The sequence below is a fragment of the Eleutherodactylus coqui genome, chromosome 7 (genome assembly GCF_035609145.1).
Source record: "Eleutherodactylus coqui strain aEleCoq1 chromosome 7, aEleCoq1.hap1, whole genome shotgun sequence".
In the NCBI taxonomy this organism is placed as follows: Eukaryota; Metazoa; Chordata; class Amphibia; order Anura; family Eleutherodactylidae; genus Eleutherodactylus; species Eleutherodactylus coqui.
The window spans coordinates 167,770,848-167,794,205 of record NC_089843.1 but is presented as its reverse complement, the minus strand read 5'-3'; the positions used below and the strand labels follow the sequence as shown (position 1 = coordinate 167,794,205).

General features: G+C 48.0%; 1 protein-coding gene across 2 annotated transcripts in view; it reads left to right on the top strand.

Annotated features, from left to right (window-relative positions):
* The first annotated feature begins 20,112 nt into the window (after positions 1-20,112).
* LOC136572943 (NADP-dependent alcohol dehydrogenase-like) overlaps positions 20,113-23,358 on the top strand; it is a 55,146-nt gene continuing 51,900 nt past the window's right edge. For both annotated transcript variants that reach the window (XM_066573986.1, XM_066573985.1), the window contains exon 1: positions 20,113-20,217. In XM_066573986.1, the coding sequence (XP_066430083.1) occupies positions 20,200-20,217 (18 nt within the window). In that variant the 5' untranslated portion in view covers positions 20,113-20,199. The remainder of the gene's footprint in view (positions 20,218-23,358) is intronic.

Sequence of the window (23,358 nt, the reverse complement as noted above, 5' to 3'; positions counted from 1 at the left end):
AATTCAGCCCTCAGGGGCTCAACGAGACGCATGCTTATCAGGTTAGCAGCTGCTCCGGAATCAATAAACGCCTGCCCTAGGCGGGAGAAGTTCCGGAATCTAACCTGGCAGGGTATCAGAAGTCTAGGACGTACCTGAGGTCCTAGGCGACCCTCCCTGCAGTCGCCTAGGACTGGAAGTCTTTCTGCCGATTCAGACTGCGGACGCGGAGGCCTCCAGGGGCAAGTTATCACCCGATGTCCAGCTTTCCCGCAGTAGAGACAGAGATTATGTAACAACCGAATCCGGCGTCGCTCCTTGGGGTCCAGCGGGTCCAGTTCCATAGGTTCGGGAACAGAGACTGGTACGGACGGGGAGGGAACAGGACAAATGACCTCCCTGACTCTATGGGTCGGTCTATCTTGCTTCCCAGCCCTGAGCCTCCTATCTGCCTTCACTGCTAACTCCATAGCCTCCTTTAAGGACCCGGGAACGGGATGGGAGATCAACAGTTCTTTGACCGCGTCTGAGAGACCTTGCATAAGAACGTCTTTCAGGGCACTATCGTTCCATGCAGTATCACCCGCATAGCGTCTGAAATTGGAGCAATAATCCTCCACACAAAGGGACCCCTGATGCAGCGCCAGCAACCGAGAAACCGCCAACCCCACTCTGTCCGGTTCATCGAAGATGCCCCCAAGTTCCTGAAAAAAGGAGTCCACCGAATGCAGGAAGGGGGAACCCTCGGGAATGGAAAAGGCCCAAGTCTGGGCAGAGCCCCGCAGCAGGGACATTATGAGCCCGACCCTCTGGACCTCCGAGCCGGAAGAGCGGGGACGCATCCGAAAAAACAGGCGACACGCCTGTTGAAAAACAAAAAACTTGTTCCTCTCCCCAGAGAACACCTCGGGAAGAGGGCACTTGGGTTCGGGACTGGTAATGGCATTCTGCTCCTGCGACAATGCCCACTGCTCCTGGGCCACCATGCGAGCTGACAAATCCCGGATCACCGGCACCAGGTCTTGCAGCTGGTTTGCGAGGGCGCTGATCGCCGCCATGAAAAGAAAAACAGTATTTTAAGGGCCAGTTATTATGTTACGGCACTCTGCCCCCGAGCGCCAGTTGGGGTGCCCTGATCTCCCGCACCCCCACTGTCCCTGCCTACTTGCCTCGGCCCTGGCTAACCCCAGGTGGACAACTGGACGGCGGTCCCTGCCCTGGCTAGGGACCTGGCGACTGACAAGCAGGAACCTACCTAATGGAGGGGACAGAGTGCCGACAGAGGAGGCAGATGAATCAGACCAACAAAACTGACAAGGCTGGAGATGGAACTCACAGGCAAACTGGCAGGGTGCTGGATAGCAACTAGTGCTGACTGGGCCAGACTAGATTAGAGGCAAACAGAACCAACTAAAACAGACTGAGTAACAGGGGACCAGAGGGAGCTGACCGACAACTAGGGACTGACTGAGGAGAACCGCAGACAGACTGGCTAGGTGCATGCAGAACCAATAACTGGCAATGAGCTCAGTTCACTGCCAGTCTTTTAACCACAAGGTTCCGCCCAGGGGCGGAGAGTGGGAGGAGGCAACTCCACCCACTGCTGTATAAGAAGCACAGAGGAGTGCGGGCGGCACCCTACGGGCGGGCCCGCCCACGCCGCCGCCCACTGGCCAACCCAAGCTGCTGGGATGACCTCGACACAGGGCTCCAGGCTGCTGGAGCCGACGCCGGAGCGACGCGCGCCGACTGCGGGACCCCATGCCGCACTGTATGGTAACAGCAGACCCCTGTAACATTTCTGTAGCAGCAGTATAGACAGACCCCTGTAACATTTCTGTAGCAGCAGTATAGGCAGACCCCAGTACCATTTCTGTAGCAGAAGTATTGACAGACTCTTGTAACATTTTTGTAGCAGTAGTAGACTCAGACCCCAGTAACATTTCTGTAGCAGAAGTAAAGGTAGAGCGCTGTAACATTTCTGTAGCAGCAGTATAGGCACACCCCAGTAACATTTCTGTAGTAACAGTATAGGCAGACCCCAGTAACATTTCTGTAGCAGAAGTATAGGCAGACCCCTGTAACAGTTCTGTAGCAGAAGTATAGGCAGACCCCTGTAACAATTCTGTAGCAGACGTATAGGCAGATCCCTGTAATATTAATGAAGCAGAAGTATAGGCAGACCCCTGTAACATTTCTGTAGCAGAAGTATAGGCGGACCCCTGTAACATTTCTGTAGCAGCAGTATAGGCTGACCCCAGTACCATTTCTGTAGCAGAAGTATAGGCAGACCCCAATAACCTTTCTGTAGCAGAAGTATAGGCAGATCCCTGTAACATTTCTGTAGCAGAAGTATAGGCAGATCCCTGTAACATTTCTGTAGCAGAAGTATAGGCAGACCCCTGTAACATTTCTGTAGCAGAAGTATAGGTAAACCCCTGTAACATTTCTGTAGCAGAAGTATAGGCAGACCCCTGTAACATTTCTGTAGCAGAAGTATAGGAAGACCCCTGTAACATTTCTGCAGCAGCAGTATAGGCTGGCTCCAGCACAATTTCTATAGTAGAAGTACAGGCTGACCCCAGTACCATTTCTGTAGTAACAGTATAGGCAGACCACTGTAACATTTCTGTAGCAGAAGTATAGACAGACCCCAATAACCTTTCTGTAGCAGAAGCATAGGCTGACCCCTGTAACATTTCTGTAGCAGAACTATAGGCAGCCCCCAGTACCATTTCTGTAGTACAAGCATAGGCATACCTCAGTAACATTTCTGTAGTAGCAGTATAGGCAGACCCCAGCAACCTTTCTGTAGCAGAAGTATAGGCTGACCCCTGTAACATTTCTGTAGCAGCAGTATAGGCAGCCCCCAGTACCATTTCTGTAGTAGAAGCATAGGTATACCTCAGTAACATTTCTGTAGGAACAGTATAGGCAGACCCCAGTACCATTTCTGTAGCAGAAGTATAGGCAGACCCCAGTAACCTTTCTGTAGCAGAAGTATACGCAGATCCCTGTAACATTTCTGTAGCAGAAGTATAGGCAGACCCCTGTAACATTTCTGTCATTAAAGTATAGGCAGACCCCTGTAACATTTCTGTAGCAGAAGTATAGGCAGCCCCCTGAAACATTTCTGTAGCAGCAGTATAGGCAGACCCCTGTAACATTTCTGTAGCAGCAATATAGGCAGACCCCAGTAACATTTCTGTAGCAGCAGTATAGGCAGACCCCTATAACATTTCTGTAGCAGAAGTATAGGCAGATCCCTGTAACATTTCTGTAGGAACAGTATAGGCAGACCCCACTAACATTTCTGTGTGAACAGTATAGGCAGACCCCAGTAACCTTTCTGTGGCAGACATATAGGCATAGCCCTGTAACATTTCTGTAGCAGAAGTATAGGCAGACCCCAGTGCCATTTCTGTGGTAAAAGTATAGGCAGACCCCAATACCATTTCTGTAGTTGAAGTATAGGCAGACCCCTCTAACATTTCTGTAGCAGCAGTATAGGCAGACTCCAGTACCATTTCTGTAGCAGCAGTATAGGCACACCCCAGTAACATTTCTGTAGTAACAGTATAGGCAGACCCAAGTAACATTTCTGTAGCAGAAGTATAGGCAGACCCCAGTAACAGTTCTGTAGCAGAAGTATAGGCAGACCCCTGTAACATTCCAGTAGCAAAGGTAAAAGCAGAACCCAGTAACATTTCTGTAGCAGCTGTATAGGCAGACCCCAGTACCATTTCTGTAGTAGAAGTATGAGCAGACGCCTGTAACATTTCTGTAGCAGAAGTATAGGCAAACCCCTGTAACATTTCTGTAGCAGCAGTATAGACAGACCCCTGTAACATTTCTGTAGCAGCAGTATAGGCAGACCCCAGTACCATTTCTGTAGCAGAAGTATTGACAGACTCTTGTAACATTTTTGTAGCAGTAGTAGAGTCAGACCCCAGTAACATTTCTGTAGCAGAAGTAAAGGTAGAGCGCTGTAACATTTCTGTAGCAGCAGTATAGGCAGATCCCTGTAATATTTCTGTAGGAACAGTATAGGCAGACCCCACTAACATTTCTGTGTGAACAGTATAGGCAGACCCCAGTAACCTTTCTGTGGCAGACATATAGGCATAGCCCTGTAACATTTCTGTAGCAGAAGTATAGGCAGACCCCAGTGCCATTTCTGTGGTAAAAGTATAGGCAGACCCCAATACCATTTCTGTAGTTGAAGTATAGGCAGACCCCTCTAACATTTCTGTAGCAGCAGTATAGGCAGACTCCAGTACCATTTCTGTAGCAGCAGTATAGGCACACCCCAGTAACATTTCTGTAGTAACAGTATAGGCAGACCCCAGTAACATTTCTGTAGCAGAAGTATAGGCAGACCCCTGTAACAGTTCTGTAGCAGAAGTATAGGCAGACCCCTGTAACATTCCAGTAGCAAAGGTAAAAGCAGAACCCAGTAACATTTCTGTAGCAGCTGTATAGGCAGACCCCAGTACCATTTCTGTAGTAGAAGTATGAGCAGACGCCTGTAACATTTCTGTAGCAGAAGTATAGGCAAACCCCTGTAACATTTCTGTAGCAGCAGTATAGACAGACCCCTGTAACATTTCTGTAGCAGCAGTATAGGCAGACCCCAGTACCATTTCTGTAGCAGAAGTATTGACAGACTCTTGTAACATTTTTGTAGCAGTAGTAGAGTCAGACCCCAGTAACATTTCTGTAGCAGAAGTAAAGGTAGAGCGCTGTAACATTTCTGTAGCAGCAGTATAGGCACACCCCTGTAACATTTCTGTAGCAGCAGTATAGACAGACCCCTGTAACATTTCTGTAGCAGCAGTATAGGCAGACCCCAGTACCATTTCTGTAGCAGAAGTATTGACAGACTCTTGTAACATTTTTGTAGCAGTAGTAGAGTCAGACCCCTGTAACATTTCTGTAGCAGAAGTAAAGGTAGAGCGCTGTAACATTTCTGTAGCAGCAGTATAGGCACACCCCAGTAACATTTCTGTAGTAACAGTATAGGCAGACCCCAGTAACATTTCTGTAGCAGAAGTATAGGCAGACCCCTGTAACAATTCTGTAGCAGAAGTATAGGCAGACCCCTGTAACAATTCTGTAGCAGACGTATAGGCAGATCCCTGTAATATTTATGAAGCAGAAGTATAGGCAGACCACTGTAACATTTCTGTAGCAGAAGTATAGGCGGACCCCTGTAACATTTCTGTAGCAGCAGTATAGGCTGACCCCAGTACCATTTCTGTAGCAGAAGTATAGGCAGACCCCAATAACCTTTCTGTAGCAGAAGTATAGGCAGATCCCTGTAACATTTCTGTAGCAGTAGTATAGGCAGACCCCTGTAACATTTCTGTAGCAGAAGTATAGGTAGACCCCTGTAACATTTCTGTAGCAGAAGTATAGGCAGACCCCTGTAACATTTCTGCAGCAGCAGTATAGGCAGACCCCTGTAACATTTCTGTAGCAGTAGTATAGGTAGACCCCTGTAACATTTCTGTAGCAGAAGTATAGGTAGACCCCTGTAACATTTCTGTAGCAGAAGTATAGGCAGACCCCTGTAACATTTCTGTAGCAGAAGTATAGGCAGACCCCTGTAACATTTCTGCAGCAGCAGTATAGGCTGGCTCCAGCACAATTTCTATAGTAGAAGTATAGGCTGACCCCAGTACCATTTCTGTAGTAACAGTATAGGCAGACCACTGTAACATTTCTGTAGCAGAAGTATAGACAGACCCCTGTAACATTTCTGTAGCAGAAGTATAGGTAGACCCCTGTAACATTTCTGTAGCAGAAGCATAGGCTGACCCCTGTAACATTTCTGTAGCAGAACTATAGGCAGCCCCCAGTACCATTTCTGTAGTACAAGCATAGGCATACCTCAGTAACATTTCTGTAGTAGCAGTATAGGCAGACCCCAGCAACCTTTCTGTAGCAGAAGTATAGGCTGACCCCTGTAACATTTCTGTAGCAGCAGTATAGGCAGCCCCCAGTACCATTTCTGTAGTAGAAGCATAGGTATACCTCAGTAACATTTCTGTAGGAACAGTATAGGCAGACCCCAGTACCATTTCTGTAGCAGAAGTATAGGCAGACCCCAGTAACCTTTCTGTAGCAGAAGTATACGCAGATCCCTGTAACATTTCTGTAGCAGAAGTATAGGCAGACCCCTGTAACATTTCTGTCATTAAAGTATAGGCAGACCCCTGTAACATTTCTGTAGCAGAAGTATAGGCAGCCCCCTGAAACATTTCTGTAGCAGCAGTATAGGCAGACCCCTGTAACATTTCTGTAGCAGCAATATAGGCAGACCCCAGTAACATTTCTGTAGCAGCAGTATAGGCAGACCCCTATAACATTTCTGTAGCAGAAGTATAGGCAGATCCCTGTAACATTTCTGTAGGAACAGTATAGGCAGACCCCACTAACATTTCTGTGTGAACAGTATAGGCAGACCCCAGTAACCTTTCTGTGGCAGACATATAGGCATAGCCCTGTAACATTTCTGTAGCAGAAGTATAGGCAGACCCCAGTGCCATTTCTGTGGTAAAAGTATAGGCAGACCCCAATACCATTTCTGTAGTTGAAGTATAGGCAGACCCCTCTAACATTTCTGTAGCAGCAGTATAGGCAGACTCCAGTACCATTTCTGTAGCAGCAGTATAGGCACACCCCAGTAACATTTCTGTAGTAACAGTATAGGCAGACCCAAGTAACATTTCTGTAGCAGAAGTATAGGCAGACCCCAGTAACAGTTCTGTAGCAGAAGTATAGGCAGACCCCTGTAACATTCCAGTAGCAAAGGTAAAAGCAGAACCCAGTAACATTTCTGTAGCAGCTGTATAGGCAGACCCCAGTACCATTTCTGTAGTAGAAGTATGAGCAGACGCCTGTAACATTTCTGTAGCAGAAGTATAGGCAAACCCCTGTAACATTTCTGTAGCAGCAGTATAGACAGACCCCTGTAACATTTCTGTAGCAGCAGTATAGGCAGACCCCAGTACCATTTCTGTAGCAGAAGTATTGACAGACTCTTGTAACATTTTTGTAGCAGTAGTAGAGTCAGACCCCAGTAACATTTCTGTAGCAGAAGTAAAGGTAGAGCGCTGTAACATTTCTGTAGCAGCAGTATAGGCAGATCCCTGTAATATTTCTGTAGGAACAGTATAGGCAGACCCCACTAACATTTCTGTGTGAACAGTATAGGCAGACCCCAGTAACCTTTCTGTGGCAGACATATAGGCATAGCCCTGTAACATTTCTGTAGCAGAAGTATAGGCAGACCCCAGTGCCATTTCTGTGGTAAAAGTATAGGCAGACCCCAATACCATTTCTGTAGTTGAAGTATAGGCAGACCCCTCTAACATTTCTGTAGCAGCAGTATAGGCAGACTCCAGTACCATTTCTGTAGCAGCAGTATAGGCACACCCCAGTAACATTTCTGTAGTAACAGTATAGGCAGACCCCAGTAACATTTCTGTAGCAGAAGTATAGGCAGACCCCTGTAACAGTTCTGTAGCAGAAGTATAGGCAGACCCCTGTAACATTCCAGTAGCAAAGGTAAAAGCAGAACCCAGTAACATTTCTGTAGCAGCTGTATAGGCAGACCCCAGTACCATTTCTGTAGTAGAAGTATGAGCAGACGCCTGTAACATTTCTGTAGCAGAAGTATAGGCAAACCCCTGTAACATTTCTGTAGCAGCAGTATAGACAGACCCCTGTAACATTTCTGTAGCAGCAGTATAGGCAGACCCCAGTACCATTTCTGTAGCAGAAGTATTGACAGACTCTTGTAACATTTTTGTAGCAGTAGTAGAGTCAGACCCCAGTAACATTTCTGTAGCAGAAGTAAAGGTAGAGCGCTGTAACATTTCTGTAGCAGCAGTATAGGCACACCCCTGTAACATTTCTGTAGCAGCAGTATAGACAGACCCCTGTAACATTTCTGTAGCAGCAGTATAGGCAGACCCCAGTACCATTTCTGTAGCAGAAGTATTGACAGACTCTTGTAACATTTTTGTAGCAGTAGTAGAGTCAGACCCCTGTAACATTTCTGTAGCAGAAGTAAAGGTAGAGCGCTGTAACATTTCTGTAGCAGCAGTATAGGCACACCCCAGTAACATTTCTGTAGTAACAGTATAGGCAGACCCCAGTAACATTTCTGTAGCAGAAGTATAGGCAGACCCCTGTAACAATTCTGTAGCAGAAGTATAGGCAGACCCCTGTAACAATTCTGTAGCAGACGTATAGGCAGATCCCTGTAATATTTATGAAGCAGAAGTATAGGCAGACCACTGTAACATTTCTGTAGCAGAAGTATAGGCGGACCCCTGTAACATTTCTGTAGCAGCAGTATAGGCTGACCCCAGTACCATTTCTGTAGCAGAAGTATAGGCAGACCCCAATAACCTTTCTGTAGCAGAAGTATAGGCAGATCCCTGTAACATTTCTGTAGCAGTAGTATAGGCAGACCCCTGTAACATTTCTGTAGCAGAAGTATAGGTAGACCCCTGTAACATTTCTGTAGCAGAAGTATAGGCAGACCCCTGTAACATTTCTGCAGCAGCAGTATAGGCAGACCCCTGTAACATTTCTGTAGCAGTAGTATAGGTAGACCCCTGTAACATTTCTGTAGCAGAAGTATAGGTAGACCCCTGTAACATTTCTGTAGCAGAAGTATAGGCAGACCCCTGTAACATTTCTGTAGCAGAAGTATAGGCAGACCCCTGTAACATTTCTGCAGCAGCAGTATAGGCTGGCTCCAGCACAATTTCTATAGTAGAAGTATAGGCTGACCCCAGTACCATTTCTGTAGTAACAGTATAGGCAGACCACTGTAACATTTCTGTAGCAGAAGTATAGACAGACCCCTGTAACATTTCTGTAGCAGAAGTATAGGTAGACCCCTGTAACATTTCTGTAGCAGAAGCATAGGCTGACCCCTGTAACATTTCTGTAGCAGAACTATAGGCAGCCCCCAGTACCATTTCTGTAGTACAAGCATAGGCATACCTCAGTAACATTTCTGTAGTAGCAGTATAGGCAGACCCCAGCAACCTTTCTGTAGCAGAAGTATAGGCTGACCCCTGTAACATTTCTGTAGCAGCAGTATAGGCAGCCCCCAGTACCATTTCTGTAGTAGAAGCATAGGTATACCTCAGTAACATTTCTGTAGGAACAGTATAGACAGACCCCAGTACAATTTCTGTAGTAGAAGTATAGACAGACCCCAGTAACCTTTCTGTAGCAGAAGTATACGCAGATCCCTGTAACATTTCTGTAGCAGAAGTATAGGCAGACCCCTGTAACATTTCTGTCATTAAAGTATAGGCAGACCCCTGTAACATTTCTGTAGCAGAAGTATAGGCAGACCCCTGAAACATTTCTGTAGCAGCAGTATAGGCAGACCCCTGTAACATTTCTGTAGCAGCAATATAGGCAGACCCCTGTAACATTTCTGTAGCAGCAGTATAGGCAGACCCCTATAACCTTTCTGTAGCAGAAGTATAGGCTGACCCCTGTAACATTTCTGTAGCAGCAGTATAGGCAGCCCCCAGTACCATTTCTGTAGTAGAAGCATAGGTATACCTCAGTAACATTTCTGTAGGAACAGTATAGACAGACCCCAGTACAATTTCTGTAGTAGAAGTATAGGCAGACCCCTGTAACATTTCTGTAGCAGCAATATAGGCAGACCCCTGTAACATTTCTGTAGGAACAGTATAGGCAGACCCCACTAACATTTCTGTGTGAACAGTATAGGCAGACCCCAGTAACCTTTCTGTGGCAGACATATAGGCAGACCCCTGTAACATTTCTGTAGCAGAAGTATAGGCAGACCCCAGTGCCATTTCTGTGGTAAAAGTATAGGCAGACCCCAATACCATTTCTGTAGTTGAAGTATAGGCAGACCCCTGCAACATTTCTGTAGCAGCAGTATAGGCGGACTCCAGTACCATTTCTGTAGCATCAGTATAGGCAGACCCCTGCAACATTTCTGTAGCAGAAGTATAGGCAGACCCCAGTAACATTTCTGTAGCAGTAGTATAGGCAGACCCCTGTAACATTTCTGTAATAGAAGTATAGGCAGACTCCAGTAACATTTCTATAGTAACAGTATAGCAAGACCCAAGTAACATTTCTGTAGCAGAAATATAGGCAGACCCCAGTAACATTTCTGTAGTAGAAGTATAGGCAGACCCCAGTAACATTTCTGTAGTAACAGTATAGGCAGAGCCCAGTAACATTTTTGTAGCAGAAGTAAAGGCAGACCTCTGTAACATTTCTGTAGCAGAAGTACAGGCAGACTCCTGTAACATTTCTGTAGCAGAACTATAGGCAGACCCCTGTAACATTTCTGAAGTAGAAGTATAGGTAGACCCCTGTAACATTTCTGTAGGAACTGTATAGGCAGACCCCACTAACATTTCTGTAGGAACAGTATAGGCAGACCCCAGTAACATTTCTGTAGCAGAAGTATAGGCAGACCCCTGTAACATTTCTGTAGCAGAAGTATAGGTAGACCCAAGTATCATTTCTGTAGTAGAAGTATAGGCAGACCCCTGTCACATTTCTGTAGCAGCAGTAGAGGCAGATCCCTATAACATTGCTGTAGGAACATTATAGGCAGACCCCACTAACATTTCTGTACGAACAGTATAGGCAGACCCCAGTAACATCTCTGTAGCAGAACTATAGACTGACCACAGTACCGTTTCTGTAGTAGAACCCCTGAAACATTGGTGTACCATTAGTGTAGATGAAGTCTGGAAAAATTAGTTAGATAACAGTATAGGCGAGGGCCAGAAAAATTAGTCTACCAAGAGTAGAAGTGTACCTCTGAGAAATTTATCAAATTTATCAAACTTTGCTTAATTTGCAACAGAGCCTGGAGGCAGCTCAGTGAAAAAATTGGTTTCTGGTAAAGTATCAATACTTGTGAAACGTTGAAAAATTGTAAAAAAAAATTGTAAGCAGAGCCTTTTGGGCCGCAGAAAAATTGGCAGTTCAGCGTGATGAAATGTTGTTTCAGGAGGAGGAGGAGGAGGACTAATATCCGAGACTGATTGATAAAGGTAATTCACCCTTTTTTCCGGTGATAGAGAATGCTTATTTATCCAGTTACAGCGAAAAGAATCTTTAGGTACCGCTGCTTTCCGCCGGTGGAGAAGAGAAGTCTGGGGAAATCCAGGCTTTGTTCATGTCGCAAGCATGTCGGCGTCGGCACTGGCAGTTGACAGGCGGGTACGCTTATCCATTATGATTCCCCCAGCTGCACTAAACACCCTCTCTGACAAGACGCTAGCGGCAGGGCAAGCCAGCACCTCCAGGGTGTACAGCGCAAGTTCATGCCACATGTCCAGCTTTGACACCAATAAGTTGTATGGAGCAGAGGCATCACGTAGGACGGTGGTACGATCGGCTACGTACTCCCTCACCATCTTTTTACAGTGCTCCCTCCGACTTAGCCTTGACTGGGGAGTGGTGACACAGTCTTGCTGGGGAGTCATAAAGCTGGCAAAGGCCTTGGAGAGTGTTCCCCTGCCTGCGCTGTACATGCTGCCTGATCTTCGCGCCTCCCCTGCTACTTGGCCCTCGGAACTACGCTCTCTGCCTCTAGCGCTGTCAGATGGGAAGTTTAGCATCACTTTTTCCACCAGGGCCCTGTGGTATTGCATCACTCTCGTACCCCTTTCCTCTTCGGAAATGAGAGTGGAAAGGTCCTCCTTGTACCGTGGGTTGAGAAGGATGTACACCCAGTAATCCGTGTTGGCCAGAATGCATCTAACGCGAGGGTCACGAGAAAAGCAGCCTAACATGAAGTCAGCCATGTGTGACAGGGTGCCAGTACGCAAGACATGGCTGTCCTCACTAGGAAGATGACTTTCAGGGTCCTCCTCCTCCTTCTTCTCCTCCACAGCCCATACACGCTGAACAGATGAGAGGCAAGCAGCATGGGTACCCTCTGCAGTGTGCCCAGCTGTCTCTTCCACCTCCTCCTGCTCCTCCCCCCCTCCTCCTCCTCCAAAACGCACTGAGATATAGACATGAGGATGGTCTGGCTATCAAGCGACATGCTGTCATCCCCCGTCTCCTGTTCCAATCGCAAAGCGTCGGCCTTTATGCTTTGCAACAAACTTCTCAGCAGGCATAGCAGTGGGATGGTAACGCTTATGATTGCAGCATTGACGCTCACCCTCTGGGTAGACTCCTCAAAGTTTCCGAGGACCTGGCAGATGTCTGCCATCCAGGCCTACTCCTCGGTAAAGAATTGGGGAGGCTGACTACCACTACGCTGCCCATGTTGGAGTTGGTATTCCACTATTGCTCTACGCTGCTCATAGAGCCTGGCCAACATGTGCAGAGTAGAATTCCACCGTGTGGGCACGTTGCACAGCAGTCGGTGCTCTGGCACATTAAACCGATGTTGCAGGTTGCCCTGGTTGGCAGCGTCCATGGTGGACTTGCGGAAATGTGCGCAGACACGGCGCACCTTGCCTAGCAGGTCAGACAAGTGAGGGTAGTTTTTAAGAAACCGCTGAGCCACCGAATTGAAGACGTGGGCCAGGCATGGCACGTGTGTGAGGCCCGAGCTGCAGAGCCGCCACCAGGTTACGGCCGTTGTCACACACGACCATGCCCGGTTGGAGGCTCAGCGGCAAAAGCCAGAGGTCGGTCTGCTCTGTAAGACCCTGCAACAGTTCGGGGGCCGTGTGCCTCTTGTCACCTAAGCTGAGTAGTTTCAGCATGGCCTGCTGACGCTTGCCCACCTCTGTGCTGCCGAGCCACGCCACACCGACTGCTGGCAACGTGTTGCTCACACTTCTTAATTGAAAGGTAGAGGTTGTGTAGGAGGAGAAGGGGGAGGGTTTAGAGGAGTTAGACTGCCGCAGATACCAGCACCGAGGTAGGACCCGCTATTCTGGGTGTGGGTAGGACGTGAGCGGTCCCAGGCTCTGACTCGGTCCCAGCCTTCACCAAATTCACCCAATGTGCCGTCAGGGAGATATAGTGGCCCTGCCCGCCAGTACTTGTCCACGTGTCCGTGGTTAAGTGGACCTTCCCAGTAACCGCGCTGGTGAGGGCACGATTTATGTTGCGGGAGACGTGCTGGTGTAGGGCTGGGACAGCACACCGGGAAAAATAGTGGCGACTGGGGACCGAGTAGCGAGGGACCGCTGCCGCCATCATTTTTTTGAAAGCCTTCATTTCCACAAGCCTGTACGGCAGCATCTCCAGGCTGATTAATTTGGCAATATGGACATTTAAAGCTTGTGTGTGCGGGTGTGTGGCAGCGTATATGCGCTTTCGCTTCAACGCTAGTGCTAGCGACAGCTGAACGCTGCGCTGAGGGACATTGCTGGATGGGATCGAGGAGAGTGGAGGTGAGGGTGTGGGTGTAGGCTGTGAGGCACTTGTGCCTGTGTCCTGAGAGGGGGGTTGGATCTGAGTGGCAGGTTGCGGCACAGGGAAAAAGGCAGTGGTGTGACCCGGAGGCGGTGAACGGCCTTCATCCCACCTTGTGGGGTGCTTGGCCATCATATGCCTGCGCATCCTGGTGGTGGTGAGGCTGGCAGTGGTGACTCCTCGGTTGATCTTGGTGCAACACAGGTTGCACACCACTGTTCGTCAGTCGTCCGCGCTCTTACTGAAAAACATCCATACCTTTGAACACCCAGCTCTCTGCACGGAGGCTTGGCGCGAGGGGGTGCTTTGGGAAACATTTGGGGGATTCTTCACTCTAGCCCTGCCTCTACCCCTGGCCACGCCACTGCCTCTTCCAACTTGTCCTGCTGCTGCACTTGCCTCCCCCTCTGAAGCCCTGTCCTGAGTGGGCTTAGCAAACCAGGTGGGGTCAGTCACCTCATCGTCCAGCTGCTCTTCCTCTGAATTCTCTGTGCGCTCCTCCCTCGGACTTACTGCCCTTACTACTACCTCACTGATAGACAACTGTGTCTCATCATCATCATCCTCCTCACCCACTGAAAGCTCTTGACACAGTTGCTGGAAGTTTCCAGCCTCATCACCCGGACCCCGGGAACTTTCCAAAGGTTGGGCATCGGTCACGATGAACTCCTCAGGTGAGAGAGGAACCATTTTTTCCCACTCAAGGCAGACCTGAGAACAGTTCCTGGGAGTCTGTCTGCTCATCAGAATATGTCATTCTCATGGAGTGAGGAGGCTGGGAGGAAGGAGGAGCAGCAGCCAGAGGATTCAGAGTTGCAGTCCCTAAGCCGGGAGCAGTGGACTGCGTAGATGACTGGGTGGCCGATACATTGCTGGATGCATTTTCTGCCATCCACGACAGGACCTGCTCACACTGCTCTGTTTGTAATAAACGTCTACCACGTGGACCTATAAATTGTAATATGAAGCTGGGGACCCCGGAAACTTGCCTCTCTCCTAATCCCGCAGCAGCCGGCTGTGATTCACCTGGACCAGGAACTCGGCCTGTGCCCACACCCTCACTTAGACCTCCGCGTCCTCGCCTGCGTCCACGTCCACGTCCTCGACCCCTACCCCTCAGCATGGTGGAATACGAATAGAGCAGACACAGAGCGGTGTAAATAATTATGGAATTATTTCCGTACAGTTTGAGGCTGAGAGTGGTATTGTAACGCAAACTGCAGCCAGAAAAAAATTATACAAAAGGCTGCAAACAGGCCTAGCTGTGCAATACTGATGCACTACAACTCCCACCAGACACCCTGTAAAATGCAGAGGGTCAGAGGTAGCCCAACGAAGGAGCTTTTTTTTAATTTTTTCGAAAAAGAATACAGGCTATATAGTGTGTATTTGACTTTCCCTCTATCAGTGGCTGTGGCCGTACGCTGTGCGTTAAGTTCACTGCAGACACAGACTGGTATAAAAAATTATGGAATTATTGGCGTACAGTTTGAGGCTGAGAGCGGTATTGTAACGTAAACTGCAGCCAGAAAAAAATTATACAAAAGGCTGCAAACAGGTCTAGCTGTGCAATAGTGATGCACTACAACTCCCACCAGGCACCCTGTAAAATGCAGACGGTCAGAGGTAGCCCTAAGAAGGACCGTTGGGGTTCTTGTAGACAGGATCCTACACTACCACTGTCCCTATCTCAGCAGCACTTTCCCTATACTCTGTATTACAGACTGCAGACTTAGAACGCTATAGCTGTAATAGCCTGCACAGCCCGAGATTTAAAAAAAAAAAAAAATTGTGCAAAACTGCTCCCAGCCAGCCACACAGTTATGCACATGGTCAGATGTGGCCCTAAGAAGGACCGTTGGGATTCTTGTAGACAGGATCCTACACTAACACTTTCCCTATAGCAGCAGCAGCACTTTCCCTATGCTCTCCCAGTGTGTGTCAGAGTCGAGCCGCGGGCGGGACCGCTTTAAGTAGTCGGCGGTCACTTGATCTCACCAGCCACTCACTGCAGGAGGGTGGGATAGGGTTGGCATGTCACAGGAGGAAGTGGTAATGCCTTCCCTGCATGTCTATTAGCTAAAAAATGGTGCTAAACATGCAGAGAAGGTAATGGAATTGACTTGAGTACCGCGTGGTGCTCGTCTCGAGTAACGAGCATCTCGAACACCCTAAGGGCGCCCACCCACTGTCGATTTTTTTTCCCTGCGAAATTCGCAGCATTTTTTTCTCTGCAGGGGTCTATGGGACTTGTAATGTTAAAATCGCGATCGCGCAAAATCGCGATTTCGTGGTAAATTGCGATTTTGCGCGATTGCGATTTTAACATTACAAGTCCCATAGACCCCTGCAGAGAAAAAAATGCTGCGAATTTCGCAGGGAAAAAAATCGCCAGTGGGTGGGCTCCCTAATGCTCGAACGAGCATCTAACTCGGATGAGTGTGTTCGCTCATCTCTATATATGAGATTATATGTAGGGCTGTACTTAGCTAGGCACTTTAGTGCTCATACTCCCTATTGCTGAGTCAGATTAAAGCTGCTGCCTATACACTTTAGATACGATTCAGGTAAATGCTCATTAGGACAACAGTTATCATTCCAGACTCCCCCACACACATGCATGCTCAGACAGATGTGAGAACTAAGCTTCCTATGTAGATCCGGTACCAGGACTGAGTTTACTACACAAATGTGGTAGCAGAACCGAGCTTATTACATAGGTGAATCTACATGCAAGGCTGCATTTGCACCTCATTCAGACACCTTCTGTGTGAAAGCTCAGAAGCGATAGTCATTGGGAAGACTGTCAGATGCTTTTGCACCCAACAGTCGTCCCATGTAAAGGTGCTTTTAATTATTTAGTATAGTGCACTATGCCTATTAAGTCAACCTATTAGACTCTGCGAGAGGCAGGGTCTAATAGGCTGAGTTATATGGCGGACACGGAAGGGACCTTGTCATGGGAACCAATTAGTACCTTGCAATTGCATTCCGGGGTGCCAATAGGTGACAGGAGAAGCCGCCTCCCACTGTCATCTTTGTACATGTTGCAGTTACTATTAACTGTGGCATTCAAGAAGTTAAACTTACAGGATCTGAGGTTTATCTGCTCCTGGCAGTTGGAGCAGGAGCCTGGATGTCAGTAGTCAACCAAGCCACCTCCTTAAAAAGATGTATATGCAGGTTTAAAGTCCACTAGTGAGGTTAGTAAAAAGGCATATTGGCTGTCACTTAAGGGTTAAGCTGGCTGCACACGGGCGAATTTGCATTGCTGGATCCAGAACAGGCGTCCGCCTCTGGGTTCCACAGCAAATATCGTCCATAGCATGCTATGGAAAAGTGATTCTTCCTGCACACAAGCGTAAACCAACTGTGGTTTCCGCTAACATAGGAAAAATCGCAGTATGCTCCATTTCTGAGCAGATTCCATGTGGACAGTTTCCATTGAAGTCAATGGAAGCCGTCTGATCCGAAGCCCTTCCGCAATTGACAATGTAAAAAAGTTGTGGACTCCGAGTCATCAGTTGGCAATGATGCAGGAAAAGCAAAAGTTAAAAAAAAAAAAATTGAGCTGCGCATATCCAAGGGCGAGCCGAGCGGACCATCCGCAGTACAAAAAAGGACGCCGCTGCAGCCAGGGCCGTATTCCACTGCGGGAATCCGCATTCAGTTTCCGACCCACCCGTGTCCAGGCAGCCTTAGGCCTCCTTCCCATGAACGGATTTACGCCGCGTAAATCCGCGGCAAAAATCCGCTGCGTTGCCCCATGCTATTAGGTTCTATTGAACCTAATAGCACAATGCTCACGATGCGTAAATCCACCGCGGAATTACGCACCGTGAAAACTCCCGTCCTCACCCGCAGCATGTTCTATTTGCCGCGGGTGTACGCGCTGACGGCTTCCATTGCAGTCAATGGAAGCCGTCCGTTCACGCTATCTCCCGCTGCAACCAGCGGAAGATAGCGTGAAAAAACGCTTCCCCGCCTACCGCCGCGCGTCATATGATGCGGCCGGCGCGTCATATGACGCGGCCGGCGCATCACGTGACACGGCCGGCCGCGTCATGTGACGCGGTGGGCGTGTCACATGACGCGACGGCGGTGGGCGGGGAAGCGTCTTCACGCTATCTTCCGCTGGTAAGTATGGGGTCTCTGGGGGGCGCCGTGACGGGCTTCACTGCGGAATATTACGCGGTGGAGCCCGTCACGCTCGTGGGAAGGAGGCCTTAATATGAGAGAATAAAGCAAGCACTTTATATTTTTGGGTGGTAACATAAAGTGGAGTCCACAGTTGCTAATATTTGCTACGTGACATGCAGCATTCCAATAGATGAAGCACTGAATAATGTTACCTGAACAAATGACCCTTTTCATATCTTTTGGAGATGCCCACTAATTTCTAGTCTGTGGGTTTCAATGTTCCATTTCTTGAAATCACTCTCCCCTTCACCCTAAATTAAACGTAGTCCGGGCCTGGCCCTTTTGCTGCTCAGCAGTGACATCCTCCCACTGAATTTCAGAACTATCTCATGTCATGTTCTTCACACTTCCCGTTTTACGTTAGCACGAAACTGAAAAAGCAATAGAATATCTTCCATGGAAGATATCACACTGATAGTTTCAAACAACTGCTTATATGAAAATTGCTAGCAGTCCAAGGTGGGAAACTAGATGCCTTCAATGACAAATGGAACGTATGACTCAACCGTTATCCTCTGTTAATCTAAAAACTAAACTCCTCCCCTAATTCTACCATCCATCAATACCCCAAGCCTATAAGAATGTATAATCTATTCTTTGTAATTAATACTGATGTCCACAACCATAATTACACCTGTATGTTATGGTAATAAAAATACCAATAAAAATCATTGGAATAAAAAATGTGTCAAATTTATTTATCGTTTTTAAAGCGCCGCATGCTCTAGCTGCAGTGGTCTTTAAATGAGTTTGACCATAGGCATCTCTATAGGACTGGAAAATGCATGAAAAAAAATCATGAATTAGAGAAAAAAAACACCTACAAAACAATTGCAAAAGACACATGAAAATCCTGGCATTTTTGTGAGCAAAATCAAACAGCAACAAAAAAAATTGAGTAAATGAAGCCTTAGGGCTCCTTTCCACTGGCGAGGTAATCGCACGTTTTCAGTGCGATGCGAGAGTGCGAGCTCTTGCAGGAAAGTCCCACATATGTTGTTCTATGACACCCATTCCACTAGCGATGTTTAAGGGCAAGCTGCGATGCGAGGATTAAAAATCGCAGCAGGAGGATTGTTTCAGCATTTTGCATTTTTCTGTCGCCCATACAGTGCAATGGCAAAACAGATTCTCGCATCGCAACGCAAAAGCTTGCGATTTTGCAGCATTGCGATGCGATTATAATATTGTGATTTTCTCGCAGCTATATCGCTATCGCCAGTGGAAAGGAGCGCTTAAAGAAATACTAACTTTGGAGCAGTATAACTCCCTTTTTTGCTAAGTAAGCGCGCATTCAGAAGACCGTATATCGGCCGGGTATTTACGAGCAGCCGATATACGGCGTCCCTCTCTGCAGGGGGAGGAGGCTGGAAGAGCCGGGAGCAGTGCTCTGAGCTCCCGCCCCCTCTCTGCCTCCTCTCCGCCCCTCTACACTATTTGCAATGAGGAGAGGCGGGACAGGGGTGGGGCTAATTCTCGAAACTTAGCCCCACCCCCCATCCTGCCTCCTTTCATTGCAAATAGTGCAGAGGGGCGGAGAGGAGGCAGAGAGGGGGCGGGAGCTCAGTTCCTGCTCCTGGCTCTTCCATCCCCCCCCCCTGCAGATGAGGACACCGTATATCGGCTCAGCATGAAAACCGAGCCGATATATGGTCGTCTGAATCCACCCTAAGGGCGCATTCAGATGACCGTATATCGGCCGGGTATTCACGCCGGCCGATATACGGCGTCTCTCTCTGCAGGGGAGGAAGCTGGAAGAGCCAGGAGCAGTGCTCTGCGCTCCCGCATGCTCTCTGCCTCCTCTCCACCCCCTGCACTATTTGCAATGAGGAGAGGCGGGATGGGGCAGAGCTAAACCCCCCTCTGGAACTTAGCTCCGCCTCCTCTCATTGCAAATAGTGCAGAGGGGCGGAGAGGAGGCAAAGAGGGGGCGGGAGCTCAGATCACTGCTCCCAGCTCTTCCAGCCTCCACCAACCGGAAGAGAGAGCCGCCGTATATCAGCCAGCGGCCAATATATGGTAGTCTGAATGCGCCCTTAGGCTGGATTCAGATGAACGTATATCAGCTGGGTTTTCACGCCCAGCCGATATACGTCGTCTCTCTCTTCAGGGGGGGGGGGAGAGGTTGGAAGAGCCAGGAGCAGTGCTCTGAGCTCCTGCCCCCTCTCTGCCTCCTCTCCACCCCTCTGCACTATTTCCAATGAGGAGAGGCGGGACGGAGGGGTGGCTAATTCCTGGTGCTTAGCCCCGCCCTGTCCTGCCTCCTTTCATTGCAAATAGTGCAGAGGGGTGGAGAGGAGGCAAAGAGGGGGCGGGAGCTCAGAGCACTGCTCCTGGCTCTTCCATCCCCCCCCCCCCCCTGCACATGAGGACGACGTATATTGGCTCGAAGTGAAAACCAAGCCGATATATGGTCGTCTGAATCCACCCTTACAGTGGATGACATTGCCAAAATCTTATCCAGACAGAAGTTGTAAAGCTACCAAGGAGGCATAGCTGAGAGAAAACCTCAGGGCGGGGCACATACTTAAATGGGACACAGCAACACAAGCTTGTTACAGAAACAGAGTGCAGAACGCTGGAGAGTACACTGCCAGCAGCATGAGCACCGCAGGGAAGGTATTCTACTATTCCCATTCTAACATTACTCTGCTGCCTGCTTTCTTCTTAGCTGCTTCCTTCTCTTCCAGGAACTTTATTTCTTTAGGTTTGTGAGGAGTTTTATGAAGGAAGATGTGCAGTTTGTGTTACTTTCTACATTCTTGTAATACTTTGTAGCAAATGGATCTTCCAGGTTTGTGACTGACTTGTATCTTAGAGAAGAGAAATCTACAACGTTACAGGGAGTCGGGCTCACTTGATGAACAGGGGGGAAATGTTTTACATTCTTCCTTTTTATCACTGATGTTTCAATATGACATAATGTAGATATTCAGATGTTGGCGGTTTTTGAATGGTTTGTGCGCTTGTACATAATGTGCTTGTACATAAGATGGAATGATAGACTGCCTCCATTGACTGCAATGGAAGCCGCCCACGCGTACGCTCCCGGCAAATAGAACATGCCGCGGGTGAGTACGGGAGAATTCACGGAGCGGAATTCCATGGTGGAATTCTGCACTGTGGGCATTGCCCTATTAGGTTCAATAGAACCTAATAGCTGCGGGGCAACACCGTGGATTTCACGAGGTGAAAATTCGCCCGTGGGAATTAGCTCTTACTGTTTTTCTGCTTCTGACCAGAGTTATCGAGCTTTGCAAAACTTGCTGCATGTATTTTGTATATGAAGTTGTGCCTTTTTATGTACAAGTTTTTCTTCCGTGGAATGTGTTGTGTTTTTGTTATATGGGAGCCGGAGTTCCTGCACTGGCAAACTTTTTCAGCCCTCAACATACTCGGCTTTTGAAGCAGATTCAGTACATTTCCACAGCGGAAAAGCAGCAAAACATACAACTTTACTCTTTTAGCGGACTTTGGTGCAGATTTTGTTACTCATTGACCTCTATGTAGAATTCTGCAGCCGATATGCGCCGATAACTAGATATGCTGCAGAACTCAACACCGCAGTGGTTGTTTTGTTTGGTTTTGTTTTTGTTTTGTGTTTTTTTTTTCAAATTCTATTCTCCGCAGCAGAAACAATCTGTGACCTTTTTAAAGGAGGTTAGTAAAATCTCATTCACTTGCCTGCGATTGCTTCCCGCTCACGCAGTCCGCACACCTGGAAAAAACAAAATCACATCCGCATGCATTTATTTGCCCTGTGGATGCTAATGCCTATGGGCTTCTGGAGCTGCGGGAGACACGTGTGGACTCTATAATTAAAATCCACATGTGGACATTGGGCCTCACTGCTGCCTTGTCCGTTGCTTGTTTTTCATAAATGTGTTGAAAAGCTCTTCCGGTTAGGATTACATGTGGCATTTATGTTGGCATTTTTAGTGCCGTCTGTTTTGACAAAGTTTCAAACTTATGATATATAGAAAACGCTACATATAAGGGCTCGTGTATGCATGACAATTGTGCTATGAAGAGAGCGCTATTGCTGGCTATCATGCATGTATCCCCGCAGCCTACTATACTCTTCTACGCCGCTGGGCTCGTTCACATTGGTGCGAGGCCCACCCATGCCATGACTGAACAGGCTGAGTAGCCTAATTAGTCAGTTATTAATTAACACATCAGAACCATGCAGACAGGGTACACACTCCCATAGACTCCTGTGGTGCCTTGAGTGGCAAATGGAGCATATCGCATATATCTCCGCAAGTGTGACAATAGAGCACAGAAACGCTAACTGTGTGAGGGAATCCATTGACATCAAAGGGTTTTATTCTCTGAGCAAAATTACCCCTTCTGCAGAAGCCCTAAAACATCATTATTTTTTGGCTTGATTTGAAAACAGGGTTTAAATGAAGCCTTAGGCACTTTCGTTGGGACAGAATTGGGAATTGGTCCTGCTAAACTGTTCTTACTAGGGATCTCATGTGGGCTGGAATTACCCCACAGAACGCACCTCACGCCGCAGTAAACTCTTCAGCAAAATACACAGGCTAACTGCAGAATTAAAAGTGGCTGGAAAACTGCCTGCAATTCTGCATGAAAATCTGCAGTTACACCTGTGGATTTTGGCATGGAATTCCACAGCTATGGATTTGGGTGTGGTTTGCCATAAGGATGTATCTTTATTCCTTCACAATCAAGAAAGTCTTTGTCAAGCTCACAATGTAGAGATAGTCACCCTTAGGCTGGATTCACACGAACGGATATCGGCTCGGTTTTCATGACGAGTTGATATACGTCGTCCTCATCTGCAGGGGGGTAGGATGGAAGAGCCAGGAGCAGGAACTGAGCTCCCGCCCCCTCTCTGCCTCCTTTCCACCCCTTCTGCACTATTTGCAACGAAAGGAGGCGGGGTGGGGGTGGGGTTAAGTTCTGTGAATTAGCCCCCGCCCCACCTCTCCTCATTGCAAATAGTGCAGAGGGGTAGAGAGGGGGCGGGAGCTCAGTTCCTGCTCCTGGCTCTTCCAGGCTCCCGCCCCCCCTCCCCCCTGCAGAGAGAGCCGACGTATATCGGCTCGGCGTGAAAACCGAGCCGATATACGTTCGTGGGAATGCAGCCTTAGGGTAGGTTCACACGGGGCAGGTTTGGCGCTGTCTTGCTACGTCTTTTCCACTGCGGTTTTTGCCACAGAAGAACCTCTTCAAAGGCTATTTTTGGCTTCAGGGTGTTCTTGCGTATTTTCGCAGCTTTTTTCAGCTCTGAAAATCTGCAAGTATTTTTTTTTTTTCCGCAGCACTTTTTATTTTTGCAGCGTATCTAACTGCGGCTCTTGCTGCGTCCATGGAGGCTATTGTCAAAAAAGCGCTGCAGAAAATCCAAAAGAATTGATATGCTACATATTCCAAAACCACGCTGCAGCTGCAGAAGAATTCCACCCTGTGAGAACAGCTTTTTGGCCAAACACATCTGCACCCCAAACGCAGCGGTTTTGCTGCAGTGCGGATATGCAACAGCAAACCGCAGCAAATCCGCACCAATGTGAATCTAGCCTTATAAAGAACCATAGACAAATTGCATGACGCCACATAAATTAAAAACATAGAACATGTGTGTAAATGCCTAGCTCCTTCTCCGGTTTAGATTGCTCTCTGATGCCTGGCACTGCCACACAATGTCTGTATCAGCATTACCATGATCCTACTGTGTGAGAATCCAGAAGGCTCCCGTGATATGTTCTACAACATCTCATTCCTCTCGAT